The sequence below is a fragment of the Melozone crissalis genome, unplaced genomic scaffold (genome assembly GCF_028551555.1).
Source record: "Melozone crissalis strain CALT ecotype California unplaced genomic scaffold, PUWL_Pcris_2 ptg000739l_1, whole genome shotgun sequence".
Taxonomy (NCBI): domain Eukaryota; kingdom Metazoa; phylum Chordata; class Aves; order Passeriformes; family Passerellidae; genus Melozone; species Melozone crissalis.
In genome coordinates this window covers 13,001-30,463 of record NW_026536391.1, presented here as the reverse complement: position 1 = coordinate 30,463, position 17,463 = coordinate 13,001, and the positions used below count along the sequence as shown (strand labels likewise).

The 17,463-nt window shown below is 57.4% G+C and overlaps 1 protein-coding gene across 1 annotated transcript; it reads left to right on the top strand.

Annotated features, from left to right (window-relative positions):
• Positions 1-6,152: 6,152 nt before the first annotated feature.
• On the top strand, positions 6,153-17,136 carry KIRREL1 (kirre like nephrin family adhesion molecule 1). The gene is made up of 14 exons (XM_054295452.1): positions 6,153-6,176; positions 6,636-6,785; positions 7,235-7,392; positions 7,871-8,021; positions 9,060-9,165; positions 9,972-10,120; positions 10,515-10,642; positions 11,289-11,415; positions 12,406-12,506; positions 13,832-14,030; positions 15,252-15,359; positions 15,632-15,771; positions 16,420-16,497; positions 16,582-17,136. Exons 1-14 carry the CDS (start codon positions 6,158-6,160, stop codon positions 17,038-17,040), a joined length of 2,073 nt encoding a protein of 690 aa, XP_054151427.1. The 5' UTR covers positions 6,153-6,157; the 3' UTR covers positions 17,041-17,136.
• The last annotated feature ends 327 nt before the right edge of the window (positions 17,137-17,463 follow it).

Below are 17,463 nucleotides of genomic sequence, written 5' to 3'. Positions count from 1 at the left end.
CGGGGGGGGGGACAATGGCACGGGGGGGACACCGGGGGGGACAATGGCACGGGGGGGACACCGGGGGGGGGACAATGGCACGGGGGGGACACCGGGGGGGACAATGGCACGGGGGGGACACCGGGGGGGGGACAATGGCACGGGGGGGACACCGGGGGGGGGGACAATGGCACGGGGGGACCCCAGAGCTGCCCGTGACCCCACTGACCCCACAGGCCCCACAGCTGCCCCATAACCCCAGAGACCCCACAACTCCCCCAGGACCCCACAGACCCCACAGACCCCACAGCTGCCCCATAACCCCACAGCCCCCTGTGACCCCACAGGCCCCACAGCTGCCCCATAACCCCAAATCTCCCCCCAGCCGTGACCCCACAGCTGCCCCGGGACCCCACAATTCCCCCTCCAGGAGCCGCTCCCGCTTTCCCAGAGCCGCGGGCGGAGATTGTCCCGGGGTTGTCCCGGGATTGTCCCGGGGTTGTCCCGGGATTGTCCCGGGCTGGGATCTTTGGCAAGGGGGGAGGGGAGCGGGGAAAGTTCTCCGGGCATCCCGAAATCCCGGACAGCGCCGGGACCCCAAACCCGGGGCTCGGGATCCCAAACCCGGGGGAAATTTCGGGGTCACCCCTGGGGACACGGGGGGACCGTCCCAAATTCCCGATCCAGAGCCCCAAATTCCCGACCCAGAGTCCCAAATTCCCGATCCCAGAGCCCCAAATTCCCGACCCAGAGCCCCAAATTCCCGATTCGAGAATCCCAAATTCCCGATCCCGGAGCCGCGAGTCCCAAATTCCCGATCCCAAAATAGCTCCGGGAGCGGGGGGGGGGGGGAACGGGGACGGGGCAGGGCCAGGCCCGGCTCGGCTCGGCCGGGAGCGGCGCTGGGCTGGAAACGGGGCTGGAATCCCGGGAAAACGGGGCTGGGATCCCGGGAACAACGGGGCTGGGATTCCCGGGAAATCGGGACTGGAATCCCGGGAAATCAGGGCTGGAATCCCAGGAACAACGGGGCTGGGATCCCGGGAAATCAGGGCTGGGATCCCGGGAACAACGGGGCTGGAATCCCGGGGAAAATGGGATCAATCCCCAGTAAAATGGGATCCCAAATCCCCATCGGAACGGGATCGGTCCCTGTCAGGATGTGATCCCAAATCCCAAATCCCATTGGGATGAGACCCCACATTCCCGGCAGGATGTGATCCCAAATCCCAAATCCCATTGGGATGAGACCCCACATTCCCGGCAGGATGTGATCCCAAATCCCAAATCCCATTGGGATGAGACCCCACATTCCCGGCAGGATGTGATCCCAAATCCCAAATCCCATTGGGATGAGACCCCACATTCCCGGCAGGATGTGATCCCAAATCCCAAATCCCATTGGGATGAGACCCCACATTCCCGGCAGGATGTGATCCCAAATCCCAAATCCCATTGGGATGAGACCCCACATTCCCGGCAGGATGTGATCCCAAATCCCAAATCCCATTGGGATGAGACCCCACATTCCCGGCAGGATGTGATCCCAAATCCCAAATCCCATTGGGATGAGACCCCACATTCCCGGCAGGATGTGATCCCAAATCCCAAATCCCATTGGGATGAGACCCCACATTCCCGGCAGGATGTGATCCCAAATCCCAAATCCCATTGGGATGAGACCCCACATTCCCGGCGCTGCCGGGGCCTCCAGGTCGGGAGCCCTCCCCATCCCATGGGTCCCATAAACCCCGTAATCAATCCCATCCCATGGATCCCATAAATCCCATAAATCCCAACCCATGGATCCCATAAATCGCATAAATCCCATCCCATGGATCCCCCATAAATCCCATAAATCCCAACCCATGGATCCCATAAATCCCATAAATCCCATCCCATGGATCCCCCATAAATCCCACCCCATCCCATCCCACAAATCACATAAATCCCATTTTATGGGTCCCACAAATCCCCTCCCATCCCATCCCATGGGTCCCATAAATCCCGTCCCATTAATCCCATAAATCCCATGGATCCCATAAATCCCGTCCCATTAATCCCATAAATCCCATGGATCCCGTAAATCCCGTCCCATGGATCCTGTGGGTCCCATGGGTCCCGTAAATCTCATGGATCCCATAAATCTCATCCCATCCCATAAATCCCATGGATCCCATGGGTCCTGTGGGTCCCACAAATCTCATCCCATCCCATAAATCCCATGGATCCCATGGATCACATGGATCCCATAAATCCCATGGATCCCATGGGTCCCGTGGGTCCCATGGGTCCCATAAATGTCATGGATCCCATAAATTCGATCCCATCCCATAAATCCCATAAATCCCATGGATCCCCATAAATCCCATAAATCCCATGGATCCTGTGGGTCCCATGGGCCCCATAAATCCCATGGATCCCATAAATCCCATGGGTCCCATGGGTCCCCTCACTGTCACCACCCACGGTGCCACCCCCAGCCCTGGGGACAGCGGTGACAGTGGGGACAGAGGGGACAGAGGGGACAATGGGGACAGAGGGGACAATGGGGACAATGGGGACAGAGGGGACAGAGGGGACAGAGGGGACAATGGGGACAGAGGGGACAATGGGGACAATGGGGACAGCGGTGACAGAGGGGACAGCGGGGACAGCGGGGACAGCGGGGACAGCAGCGGCCCCGGGCCCTGCCCCGGCCTCTCCGTTCCGCCCCAAAAACCCCAAATCCTCTTTTCTTCCCCGCGGAAAGGAAGAAAAATCCCAACCCGGGCAAGAGATTTTTTTATTTTATAATTATCTCATTTTTATAGAACTCTCCTCCCTCCTCCCCCTCGCCTGTTTTGGGTTTGCTGTTTTTATTTATTTAATTATTTAATTTTATTATTGTTTAAATTTTTTTTTTTTTAGAACTCTCCTCCCTCCTCCTCGCCCGTTTTGGGTTTGGTTTTTAGTTATTTATTTTTTATTTATTATTTCATTTTTTTTAGAACTCTCCTCCCTCCTCCTCGCCTGTTTTGGGTTTGGGTTTGGCTTTTAGTTATTTAATTTATTTATTTTTTTATTATTTCTTTTTTTTTTTGGAACTCTCCTCCCTCCTCCTCGCCTGTTTTGGGTTTGGGTTGTTTTTATTTATTTTTTTTTTTTTTTCCTTTTTTTTTGTGTTTCACATAAAAATAGCAGCGAGCAGCTCGGGAAGAGGGGAAAGGCTTCAAATTTAAAAGCCGGGAGGAGAAGGGAGGGGAAGGGAGGGAGAGATTAAATAAAGAGGGGGGGAAAGAAGGGGGAAAATTGGGAAAAAAGGGGGAAAATTGGGGATAAAAGGGGGGGAAATTGGGAAAAATGGGGGGAAATAGGGGATAAAAGGGGGGGAAATGGGGGAAAATGAGGAATAAAGGGGGGGAAAGGGGGAGAAATGGAGGAAAAAAGGGGGGAAAGGGGGGAAAATTGGATAAAAGGGGGGGAAATAGTGGAAAAAGGGGGAAAATCGGGAAAATGGGGGAAAAGGGGAAAAGGGGGGAGAATGGGGGGGAAATGGGGAAAAAAGGGGGAAAAGTGCGGGGGGGAAAGGGATGAAAATGGGAAAAATGGGGAGGGGGGGAAAGGAAAAATGGGGAAAAAATGGGAAGAATAAGGAAAAAAAGGGGGACAGCCGGGTTTGGGGACATTGCTGTGGGGACAGCCGGGTTTGGGGACATTGCTGTGGGGACATTGCTGTGGGGACAGCAGGGTTTGGGGACAGAGGGACATTGCCGTGGGGACAGAGGGACATTGCCGTGGGGACCGTGGTGACAAAGGGGGGGAGCACAGCGACACGGAGGGGGGGGACGTTACAGCGGCAAAGGGGACACGGTGACAGTCAGGGACACGAGTGGGGCACAGCGGCAAAGGGGACACGGTGACAGTCAGGGACACGAGTGGGGCACAGCGGCAAAGGGGACACGGGGACGAGGGCTGGCCCGCTGGCACGGACGGCGCCGCGGCGACACGGAGGGGACACGGAGGGGACACGGCAGCGAGCGAGGGAGGCGCCACCTCGTGCCCGTGCCCGCGGCTGTCACCGCTGTCACCTCGGCGCGGTGTCACCCCGGCCGCCAGAGCGACAAAGGCCCCGCGGAGCGAACCAGGCCGTGCCACCCCCGTGCCACCCCCGTGCCACCACCCGGCCACGCCGCAGGGGTGGCAGCGCCACCTCCCCGCCCCAATTCCGGTCCCTGCCAGGGGAAGGTGACACGAGGTGGCTCCGGCTGTGACAATCGCCACCGAGCCCCGCTGGCGGTGACACGTCTGGCACCGCGGCTGGCACTGCGGGGAGGTGGCACCGGGAGGTGACACAAGGGGGAGGTGGCACCAAGGAGGTGGCGCTGGGAGGTGGCGCCGGCACTGCGGGGACCCGGCGCTGGCGTTTCGGGGTTGGGGACAATGTGTGGGGACACCGGGATGGTGGCAGAAAATCCCGAACCATTCCCGGCTGGGCTGGTGCCATCCCGGTGCCCGTTTTCCCCTCAATCTCTCAATAATCCCGGTGCCACCCCAGTGCCCGTTTTCCTCTCAATCTCCCCCAAAATCCCGGTGCCATCCCGGTTCCATCCCGGTCCCCCCCGGTGCCCGAGGCTCCGGGTCTCCCCCGCCGCTGCCTTCCCCCTTTCCCCGCTCTGATTTTCTTCCTCCTCCTCCTCCTCCCTCTCCCGGCACCTTCCCCTCTTTGATCTCCCGATCCCGATTTTCCTTCATCTTCCCCCAAAACCCCCGCGGCCCCGGGGCGGGGCTGGCACCGGGGCTGCCACCGGGGCTGCCACCGGGGCTGGCACCGGGGGATCCGGTGGATCCCCGGATTCCCGATCCCATGGATTTGGGTTTTTTTTTTTATCCCGGAGTTCCCTGGATTCCCCATCCCGGGGATCCCGGGAGCAGATCACCCCCAAACACGGATTTTTTGGGGGATTTTTGGTGATTTTTTGTGTGGATTTTTGGGGATGTTTGGAGCCGCCGGGGGTGTTTTATTTTCGGGATGAAAAGCAGGAGCCCGTGGATTTTGGGGGTTCAGAAGGAGAGGAGCGGGACCGGGACCCTGTACTGTGCCGTTCTGTGCTATTCAGCGCCGTGCCGTTCCGTTCCGTGCCGTTCCGTGCCACATTCCAGGATAAAACCCCCGCGATTGCAGCCGGGAGAGGCGGGGGGGTCGCGCTGCCCCTTCCGCGCTCCAGGGCACGGCCGCGTCCCTGTCCCTGTCCCCGTCCCCGTCCCCGTCCCCGTTTCTGTCCCTGTCCCCGTTTCTGTCCCCGTCACATCCCGCTCGATTCCCGCGGGCCGCGTGACCCCGGGATCGATCCCGAACAGCCGGGAACAACGGGAACAGGAACGGGATCGGGATCGGGATCGGGAACGGGAACAGGAGCGGGATCGGGATCGGGATCGGGATCGGGAACGGGATCGGGAACGGGAACGGGAACAGGAGCGGGATCGGGATCGGCGGGGCCCGGGCTGGGGGCGTTTGGGGGTCCCCGGGAGCTCCGGGAGTCGTGGGGAGCTCCGGGGGGATCCCAGAAGGATCCTGGGGGGATCTCGGGGGGATCTCAGGGGATTTCAGGGGATCTCCTGGGGGATCTCGGGGGGATCTCAGGGGGGATCCCAGGAGAATCCTGAGGTGATCTTGGAGGAAATCTCAGGGGGATCTCCAGGGGACCTCCAGGGGATCTCAGGGGATCCCAGGGGGATCCTGGGGGGATCTCAGGGGGATCCTGGGGGGATCTTGGGGGATCTCAGGGGGGTCTCAGGGGGATCTCGGGATATTGCGGGATGGCGGCACACCCAGTGCCGCGGTGCCGGGCGCTGCGCCATGACCGTGGTGCCGTGTCCGGTGACCGTGGCACCGTGGCCGCCGTGCCCGGCGCTGACCGTGGCGCCGTGGCCGCAGCGGTGCAGACGCGCTTCGTGGAGGAGCCCGAGGACCAGACGGTGGTGGCCGGGCAGAGAATCGTCCTGTCCTGCGTGGTGCTCAACTACTCCGGCATCGTGCAATGGACCAAGGACGGGCTGGCCCTGGGCATGGGGCAGGGACTGAAAGGTGCCCGGGGACAGGGGGGACACCGGGGGTGGCACTGGGGGTGGGGCAGGGACTGAAAGGTGCCCGGGGACAGGGGGGACACCGGGGGTGGCACTGGGGGTGGCCCTGGGCATGGGGCAGGGACTGAAAGGTGCCCGGGGACAGGGGGGACACCGGGGGTGGCACTGGGGGTGGCCCTGGCCGGGGACGGGTGGCCCTGGGCATGGGGCAGGGACTGAAGGGTGCCCTGGGGACAAGGGGGACACCGGGGGTGGCACTGGGGGTGGCACTGGGGGTGGGGCAGGGACTGAAGGGTGCCCTGGGGACAAGGGGGACACCGGGGGTGGCACTGGGGGTGGCACTGGGGGTGGGGCAGGGACTGAAGGGTGCCCTGGGGACAGGGGGGACACCGGGGGTGACACCGGGTCAGGAGGGGTGGCACTGGGTCAGGAGGGCTGGCATTGGGCATGGGGCAAGGTCTTAAAGGTGCCCTGGGGTGGCACTGGGGGTGGCACTGGGTGGGCAGGGATTGGGGTGTCCCTGTGTCATCGCGGTGTCCCTGTGGGATGTGGCCGTCCCCAGGTGACCCTGCCCTGTCCCCTGTCCCCAGCCTGGCCCCGGTACCGCATCGTGGGCACGGCCGACTCGGGCCAGTACAACCTGGAGATCCGCGACGCCGAGCTCTCCGATGACGCCGTCTACGAGTGCCAGGCCACCGAGGCCGCGCTGCGCTCGCGCCGCGCACGGCTCACCGTGCTCAGTGAGCGCCACGCGCCGTCCCCAGTGTCCCCAGTGTCCCCAATGTCACACACCGTCCCCAGTGTCTGTCGCACGCGGTCCCCAGGGTCCCCAGTGTCACACACCGTCCCCAGTGTCCCCTCCCCATTCCCTGTGCCCCACGCAGCCCCCAATGTCCCAACCGTCCCCAGTGTCCTCTCCCCATTCCCTGTGTCCCCTCACCATTCCCTGTGCCCCACACGGTCCCCAGTGTCCCACGCGGTCCCCAGTGTCGCACGCGGTCCCCAGTGTCCCCCATGTCCCAACCCTGCGTCCCCCAGGACCTCTCATGTCCCCTCCCCATTCCCTGTGCCCCACGCAGTCCGCTGTGTCCCCTCCCCACATCCGTGTCCCCGCCCCATCCCCCGTGTCCCCATCCCCGCTGTCCCAGGGCGTCCCCCCTGACCCGCTGTCCCCTCTGTGCCCCCGCAGTCCCCCCCGAGGACCCCACGATCGACGGCGCCCCCGAGATCCTGCTCAGGGCGGGGACCCCCTACAACCTGACGTGCCGGGCGCGGAGCGCCAAACCCGCGGCCACGCTGGCCTGGTTCCGCGACGGGCTGGAGCAGGACGGCGCTGTCACCAGCACGGTATGGATGTCACCAAACTGTCACCAGTGTCACCAGAACTGTCCCCTGTGTGCCCCCGTGTGCCCTCTGTGCCCCCTGTCCCATCTGTGCCCCCTGTCCCATTGCCACTATCCTCGCCTGGTTCCGCGATGGGGCTGTCACCAGCACGGTATGGGGACACTACAGCGTGGTGGATGTCCCCTCCTGGTCCTTGGCCCTGCTGGAGCTGTCCCTGTGTCCCCATGTCCCCATGTCTGCTCAGGAGCTGTCCCCATCTCCCTATGTCCCCAAGTTCCCAGCCCTACTGGAGCTGTCCCCCATCCCCGTGTCCCCCCAGGAGCTGTCCCCATGTCCCCATGTCCCCATGTCCCCGTGTCCCCCCAGGAGCTGTCCCCATGTCCCCCTGTCCCCATGTCCCCCGTCCCCCTGTCCCCCCAGGAGCTGTCCCCATGTCCCCATGTCCCCCTGTCCCCATGTCCCTGTCCCCGTGTCCCCCCAGGAGCTCCTGGCCGACGGGAAGCGCGAGAGCACCACGAGCCTGCTGCCCATCACGCCCTCGGAGCTGGACATCGGCCGCGTCTTCTCCTGCCGCAGCTCCAACGAGGCCGTGCCCGCGGGCAAGGAGAGCTCCGTGCGCCTCAACGTGCACCGTGGGTGACACTGGGGACATGGGGACACTGGGGACAGGGATAGGGACAGGGAGAGCTCCGTGCGCCTCAACGTGCACCGTGGGTGACACTGGGGGGACACTGGGGACAGGGATAGGGACAGGGACAGGGAGAGCTCCGTGCGCCTCAGCGTGCACCGTGGGTGACACTGGGGACATGGGGACATGGGGACACTGGGGACACTGGGGACAGGGACAGGGAGAGCTCCGTGCGCCTCAACGTGCACCGTGGGTGACACTGGGGACATGGGGACACTGGGGACAGGGACAGGGACAGGGACAGGGACAGGGAGAGCTCCGTGCGCCTCAACGTGCACCGTGGGTGACACTGGGGACATGGGGACATGGGGACAGGGACAGGGACAGGGACAGGGACAGGGAGAGCTCCGTGCGCCTCAACGTGCACCGTGGGTGACACTGGGGACATGGGGACACTGGGGACACTGGGGACAGGGACAGGGAGAGCTCCGTGCGCCTCAACGTGCACCGTGGGTGACACTGGGGACACTGGGGACATGGGGACACTGGGGACAGGGACAGGGACAGGGACAGGGAGAGCTCCATGTACCTCAACGTGCACTGTGGGTGACACTGGGGACATGGGGACACTGGGGACAAGGACAGGGGACACAGGGACAGGGACATGGGGACAGGGGACATCCGGAACACTGGGGACATGGGGACGGGGCAAAGACAGGGACAGGGACACTGGGGACACTGGGGACACCAGGGGTGGGAGGGATGGGGACGTGGATGGGGATTTGGGGGTATTTTTGGGGGATTTGGAGGCATTTTTGTGGGATTTTTGGGGTGTCGCAGGTGGGAGCGGCGTCTGTGGGTGGGATTTGCTGGGGGGACGAGGAGGAGGAGGAGGAGGAAGGACGGAATGAAGAGGAGGGGGAGGCAGGGCCGGGACTCGGCGGCCAACGCCGACCCGCGGTGGCTGCTGAGGGAAGGGGTGGCCGCCCCAGAGCTTTGGGGACCCCCGGTGTCCCCCCCTGAGCCGTCGCTGTCCCCGCAGACCCCCCGACGGTGACGCTGTCCATCCAGCCGCAGACGGTGCAGGAGGGCGAGAGGGTCGTGTTCACCTGCATGGCCACGGCCAACCCCGAGATCAAGGGGTACAGGTGAGCCCCAAAACCCTCTGGGATTGGGCTGGGGGGTCATTTGGGGGCACCCAACGTCCCCAGCCTGGATCCGTGTCCCCTCCCCTGCCCAAAACCCTCTGGGAATGGAAATTGGGATTGGGATTGGGATTGGGGTCAAACGTCCCCACCCTGGCTCTGTGCCCCCTCCCCAAAACCCCTTGGAAATGGTGATTGGGATGTGGGATGGGGATAGGGAATTGGGATGGGGATTGGGATTTAGGATCAGGATTGGGAATTGGGATGGGGATTGGGATTTAGGTTGGGGATTGGGATTTAGCATCAGGATTAGGAATTAGGATGGGGATTGGGATTTAGGATGGAGATTGGGGTCCCAAAGTGTCCCCGAATGTCCCCACCACAGCTCTGTGCCCCCTCCCCAAAACCCTTTGGAAACCTTTGGGATTGGGATTTAGGATGGGGATTGGGAATTGGGATGGGGATTGGGATTTAGGACTTGGAATTACGATTTAAAATGGGGATAAGGATTTAGGATGGGGATTGGAAATTAGGATTTAGGGTGGGGATTGGGATTTAGGATCAGGATTGGGAATTGGGATGAGGACAGGGAATTAGGATGGGAATTAGGATTTGGGATGGGGATTGGGAATTAGGATGGGAATTAGGATTTAGGGCGGGGATTGGGATTTGGGATAGGAATTAGGATTTAGGGCGGGGATTGGGATTTGGGATGGGAATTAGGATTTAGGATGGGGATTGGGAATTAGGATTTCCTATGGGGACCGGGATTTGGGATCAGGGTGCCACGGTGTCCCCGCTGTCCCCAGGTGGGCCAAGGGCGGGGTGATCATCGAGGAGGCCAAGGAGAACAGGTACGACACGCAGGTGGATTACACCTTCTTCACGGAGCCCGTCAGCTGCGAGGTGCACAACGACATCGGCAGCACCAACGTCAGCACCCTGGTGGACGTGCACTGTGAGTGACCCCAGAACGGCCACAGAACCGCCCCAAAATGACCCCAAAGCGGCCTCAAAATGGCCCCAAAATGACCCCAAAACAGCCCCAAAACGGCCCCAAAACTGCCCCAAAACGGCCCCAAAACTGGACCAAAACAGCCCCAAAACCCCAAAATGGCCCCAAAACCACCCCAAAACTGCCTCAAAACATCTAAACGGTCCCAAATCCACCACAAAATGGTCCCAAAACCACCCCAAAATGGCCCCAAAACAGCCCCAAAACCGCCACAAAATGGCTCCAAAATGGCCCCAAAACTGCTCCACAACGGCCCCAAAACTGCTCCAAAACGGCCCCAAATCAACCGCAGAGCCCCTCCCCACGCTCCCCCTCCCGTTTTCCCCGTTCCCCCCAGTCGCCCCCCGGATCGTGGTGGACCCCAAGCCCACGGTGACCGACATCGGCTCCGACGTCACCCTGACCTGCGTGTGGTCGGGGAACCCCCCGCTGACCCTCACCTGGACCAAGAAGGAATCCAACATGGTAGGAGCGCGTTCCCGGGGCTTCCGGAATGTTCTCCGTGCCCTCGGGCTCGGGGGGGCTCCGTGTGTGTCAAAAACCCCCCAGAAAAATCCCAGAAAAAATCCCCCAAAAATCCTAGAAAAATCCCCAGAAAAATTCCCTAAAAAAATCCCCCAGAAAAATCCCAAAAAACAATCCCCCCCCAAAAAAAAACCTCAAAACAAAATCCTAGATTTTGTCTCAAAACAAAATCCTAAAAAAAAAAAACTTCCAAAAAAATCCCAAAAACAATCCCAGGAAAAATTAAAAAAAAAAAATCCCCAAAAAATCTCAAAAAAAAAACAAACCAAAAACATTCCCCCAAAAAATCTCCCCAAAAAAATTCCCCCCAAAAAAATCCCCAAAACTAATCCCCCCAAAAAATCCTCCAAAAAAATCCCTGCAGGTGCTGAGCAACAGCAACCAGCTGTGCCTCAAGTGAGGGATGTCCCCAAGTGTCCCCACATGTCCCCAAGTGTCCCCAAATGTCCCCAAGTGTCCCCACGTGTCCCCAAGTGTCCCCAAGTGTCCCCACATGTCCCCGCAGGTGCTGAGCAACAGCAACCAGCTGTACCTCAAGTCAGGGATGTCCCCAAGTGTCCCCAAGTGTCCCCACGTGTCCCCGCAGGTGCTGAGCAACAGCAACCAGCTGTACCTCAAGTCGGTGACGCAGGCGGACGCCGGCCAGTACGTCTGCAAGGCCATCGTGCCGCGCATCGGCGTGGGCGAGAGGGAGGTCACCCTCTTCGTCAACGGTCAGCCACCCCAAAAAAACCCCAAAAACCCCAAAAACCCCCCAAAAAAACCTCCTGGGTTCCATGGGAATTGGGGCGGATCCGGGCGTCCCAAAAATTCTCTGGTTTCGGGTGGGTTTGGTGGGGTGAAGCGGAGGGAGTTTTAAATTTTGCATTTTAAATTTGGCTGGGGTGGCTGTGATGGGGGAAAACGGGATTTGGGGTTTTTTTGTTGGGTTTGGAACCAAAAAATTAAGGGTAAATGCAAAGGGGGGATGCTGGGAAGGGAATAAATCCTGAAAAGAGATTTTTCGCACCCGGGGAGATGGGAATGGGGGTCAGGAATTGCAGGAATTTCAAGCTGGAATTTCCTGTGGGGGGTTTCCACAATTCCAGCTAAAACACGGAATTTTATCACACTTAAACCCCTGATCCCGAGTTCCCCCAATTCCAGCTAAATCACGGAATTTTATCCCAAATCCCTCATTCCCGGCCTGGCCTGGACACAGCTCCGGGAATTTCCAATGCCTGGATCCCCCCAGAACACCCCAATTCCCAATTTCCCTCTCAGACCATCCCAAATCCCCATTCCCCCTGTGGAACACCCCAAATATCCAAATTTCCCCCTCGGAACACCCCAAATATCCAAATTTCCCCCTCGGAACACCCCAAATTCCCAATTTCCCCCCCCAGATCACCCCAAACTCCCATTTCCTTCCTGGAACACCCCAAATTCCCAATTTCCCCCTGTGGAACACCCCAAATATCCTCATTTTCCCCACCCAGACCACCCCAAATATCCCCATTTTTCCGCTCTTGAACACCCCAAACATCCCCATTTTTCCCCCTGGAACACCCCAGATTCCCAGTTTTCCCCAAATTCCCAATTTCCCCCTGTGGAACACCCCAAATATCCCCATTTTTCCCCCTAGAACACCCCAAAAATCCCCATTTTTCCTCCTAGAACACCCCAGATTCCCAATTTTCCCCAAACTCCCCATTTCCCCACAGGCCCCCCGATCATCTCCAGCGAGCCCGTGCAGTTCGCCGTGCGCGGCGACCGCGGCAAGGTCGAGTGCTTCATCGGCAGCACGCCGCCGCCCGACCGCATCGTGAGTGCCGAAATTGAAATTATTCCATTGCAAAACATCAGTGCATGTCAGTCAATTTTAGTATTTTATTTATTTAGTTATTTATTTATTTATTTATTGGTAATACATTTATTAATTCATTATTTTATGTTATTATCTAATAATTTGATGTCATTAAATTTCCTTTAAATATACATTAGACTGAATATATATTATATCTTTAAATCGATTCATATCTATTTATATCCATTAAAAGATATATATTTCTATATATTTATCTATCAATTTATATACTTATATAATAATATTATTATTTAATAATTTAATATTAAATACCATTGTTAAATATTCATCAGAATTAATATATTGATATATATTTATATTTTCATGTGTATTAGCATATATTAATATAACATATAAAATTATATATTAATATATTAATTTTATACCTATATATAAAATTAATATTAATAAATGTATATTATTATATATTTATTATTATGTCCTAGGGTTATAGTTATATTCTAAGTAGAACCTGTAAGTATAAAATAACATAAAATAAATATGTAAACAAATATTTAAGACATTTATAAACATATTTATATATAAACCAAATTATTTTACAAAGATACATTGCAATTAACATGTGTGAATATGCATTTATAATTAAATGTAATTTATAAATATCAAACAAATTCAATATAAAATAAATAAATATAAAATGTAAAATTTTAATTTTATAACAAACAAATATAAATAAATATAGATAAACGCATTTTTATATCATAAATAAGTGTAAAACATAAAATAATATTAATAAATATCTATATTTATAAAACAATTTATAAATATAAAATAGATTATTTCACAATGAAAATATTGCAAGTAATATATATTAATATATGCTTATAATAAAAATATATGTAAATAGATATAAACAGAATAATAATATGTATATATTAAATGTATATACATTTATAATATATAAAAATAAATATATATAAACATATATTTATATATATTTATATATAAATATAAATATATATATTTTTATTTATATATAAATATATATAATATATTTATATAATTGTAAATATATTATTAGTATAAATAATAGTATAAATATATAATTATATATACATATAAATATAAATAAACTGAAAACGAATATTATATGAATAATAATGTAAAACTAATAATATGTAAATAATAATATAAAGCTAATAATATATAAATAATAAAATAATACAGAATTAAATAACGATAACCAGATTAATACCAGGAGAATTGACAAACCCCAGCACAAAACAGAAAAACCACAAAGCACAGAATCCCTTGTGCCGCAGGCGTGGGCGTGGCAGGAGAACATTCTGGAAGCGGGGACGCTGGAGCGCTACACGGTGGAGAGGAGCAACACGGGCAGCGGGGTGCTGTCCACGCTGACCATCAACAACGTCGTGGACGCCGACTTCCAGACGCGCTACAACTGCACGGCCTGGAACAGCTTCGGGCCCGGCACGGCCATCATCCAGCTCGAGGAGAAAGGTGACAATGGCAGGGACCTGGGGACACCTTTGGGTGGCATTGAGATGGGCCCGGCACGGCCGTCATCCAGCTCGAGGAGAAAGGTGACAATGGCAGGGACCTGGGGACAGATCTGGGTGGCATTGAGATGGGCCTGGCACGGCCATCATCCAGCTCGAGGAGAAAGGTGACAATGGCAGTGAGATTGGGGACAGCTTTGGGTGGCATTGAGATGGGCCTGGCACAGCCATCATCCAGCTCGAGGAGAAAGGTGACAATGGCAGGGACCTGGGGACACCTTTGGGTGGCATTGAGATGGGCCTGGCACGGCCATCATCCAGCTCGAGGAGAAAGGTGACAATGGCAGGGACCTGGGGACAGCTTTGGGTGGCATTGAGATGGGCCCGGCACGGCCGTCATCCAGCTCGAGGAGAAAGGTGACAATGGCAGGGACCTGGGGACAGCTTTGGGTGGCATTGAGATGGGCTGGGTCAGCTTCGGGCCCGGCACGGCCATCATCCAGCTCGAGGAGAAAGGTGACAATGGCAGGGACCTGGGGACACCTTTGGGTGGCATTGAGATGGGCCCGGCACGGCCATCATCCAGCTCGAGGAGAAAGGTGACACTGGGGGACAGTCTGGGGACAGCTTTGGGTGGCCTTGGGTTGGGTTGGAACAGCTTCGGGCCCGCCATGGCCATCATCCAGCTCAAGGAGAAAGGTGACAATGGCAGGGACCTGGGGACAGATCTGGGTGGCATTGAGATGGGCCTGGCACAGCCATCATCCAGCTCGAGGAGAAAGGTGACAATGGCAGGGACCTGGGGACACCTTTGGGTGGCATTGAGATGGGCCCGGCACGGCCATCATCCAGCTCGAGGAGAAAGGTGACAATGGCAGGGACCTGGGGACAGATCTGGGTGGCATTGAGATGGGCCCGGCACGGCCATCATCCAGCTTGAGGAGAAAGGTGACAATGGCAGGGACCTGGGGACAGATCTGGGTGGCATTGAGATGGGCCCAGCACGGCCATCATCCAGCTCGAGGAGAAAGGTGACAATGGCAGGGACCTGGGGACAGATCTGGGTGGCATTGAGATGGGCCTGGCACAGCCATCATCCAGCTCGAGGAGAAAGGTGACACGGGACCCCGAGCTGAGTTATTGGGATTTTGGGATGGGAGCCGTGGCTGTGGCACTGTCCTTGTCCCCTGCTGTCCCCAACTGTCCCCTGGTGTCCCCACAGAGGTGCTGCCCGTGGGCATCATCGCCGGGGCCACCATCGGCGCCAGCATCCTCCTCATCAGCTGCCTGCTGGCCCTGGCCTGCTTCCTCTACCGGCGCCGCAAAGGAAGTGAGTGGGGTCACTCCGGGGTCGCTCGGGGTCACTCAGGGGTCACCCCTTGGTCACCCTCGGTGTCACCCCACGGTCACTCTGTGGTCACTCTGGGTGTATCCGTGGGGGTGTCTATGGAGATCAATTCATGGTGACTCAGTGGTCACTCAGTGGTCACTCTGGGTGTCTTTATGGGGATCTCTTTGGGGGGGGTCACTCAGTGGCCGCCCCGTGGTCACCCCGCGGTCACTCCGTGGTCACCCCGTGGTCACTCTGTGGTCGCCCGGCAGGCCGCAAGGACGTCACGCTGCGCAAGCTGGACATCAAGGTGGAGACGGTGAACCGGGAGCCGCTGACGCTGCACGCGGACCGGGAGGAGGACACGGCCAGCGTGTCCACGGCCACGCGCGTCATGAAGGCCATCTACTCGGTGAGGGGGGACACGGGGACGCCGTGGGGACAGGGACGGGCACCTGGGATGGCCGGGAGGGCTGGCAGAGGTTGTCCCCAGCCCTGGGAGTGTCCCCAGCCCAAGGCCAGGCTGGAGACACCTGGGATGGTGGAAGGTCCCAAGGTTTTGATCATCTTTAAAGTCCTTCCATCCCAAAGAATTCCAGCGTTCCCTGGGCTGGTTTAATGGGATTTTAGGGATCAGTCCTGGATCCATCCATGATCCCATGGATTCCACGATCCCATGGATTCCCCATCCCTGATTCCATGGATTCCCCGCCCCTGATTCCATCAATTCCATGGATTCCCATCCCTGATCCCATGGACTCCCCATCCCTGATCCCATGGATTCCCCGCCCCTGATTCCATCAATTCCATGGATTCCCATCCCTGATCCCATGGATTCCATGACCCCATGGACTCCCCGTCCCTGGAAGCGCCCAGCTCCTCCTCAGGTCCACCTGGGCAATCGGGACTCACCCCTTCCCACCACAGGATGGGTTTCAGGGTTCCTCCCACCCATCCCCTTCCACAATTCCACAATTCCCTAATCCCACAATTCCATAATTCCACAATCCCATAATCCCACAATCCCACAATTCCACGATTATTCCCGTGGCTTTTCCAGTCGTTCAAGGACGACGTGGACTTGAAGCAGGACCTGCGCTGCGACACCATCGACACCCGCGAGGAGTACGAGCTCAAGGTCCGGTCCCGCTGGGATTGCGGGGTGGGAAAAGATGGGGCAGATCCCAAATCCCACCGATTTCCCCCATTTTCCCCCTTCCAGGACCCCACCAACGGCTACTACAACGTGCGCGCCCACGAGGAGCGCCCGGCCTCGCGCTCGGTGCTCTACGGCGATTACCGCGCGCCCGGCCCCGGCGGGCCGCGCTTCGAGCCGCGGCCGCCCTCGCGCCTCTCGCACTCCAGCGGCTACGCCCAGCTCAGCTCGTACCCGCGCGGCGGCCCCGAGTTCCCGGCCGAGGCGGCGGCGGCGCCCCCGGGCCCGGCGGTGCCGGCGGGGGACACGAGCAGCCAGCTGTCCTACGAGAACTACGCGGGCGTCGGCGTCGGGTTCCCCGGCCCCGCGGCGGCGTTCCCGCCGTACCGGCTGGGCTTCGGCGGCGCCTACGAGCCCTACGAGGCCGTGGGCAAGTTCGGCGGCGGCGCCGCGCGGTTCTCGTACACGTCGCAGCACTCGGACTACGGGCAGCGCTTCCAGCAGCGCATGCAGACGCACGTCTAGGGCGGGCGGGGCTCCCTGATATTCAGGGCTCCGCCCGCCCCGACCGGCCCCGTCCCCGCGGGTTCCTTGGAGCTTCCGTTCATTCCGTTGGCTTTGCCGGTACTTTCCTGCCCCGCCGGTGGGTGGAGGGGAGGGGTTGTGGCCGCGTTGTCCCCTCGGCGTCACCGCCACCCGCTGCCGGGGCTGGAGCCCTGTGGTTGGTCCCGGAGATTTCCCAGGGAGCAGCTCGGCGTGTTCCCAAATCCAGGGGGATGTGTAAATCCCAAAAACAGCCCTGTCCAAAACCATTCCCATTGGGATCTGCGTGTCCCCAAATCCTGGGGGATGTGTAAATCCCAGAAACAGCCCCGTCCGAAACCATTCCCATTGGGATCTGCGTGTTCCCAAATCCAGGGAGATGTGTAAATCCCACAAACAGCCCCG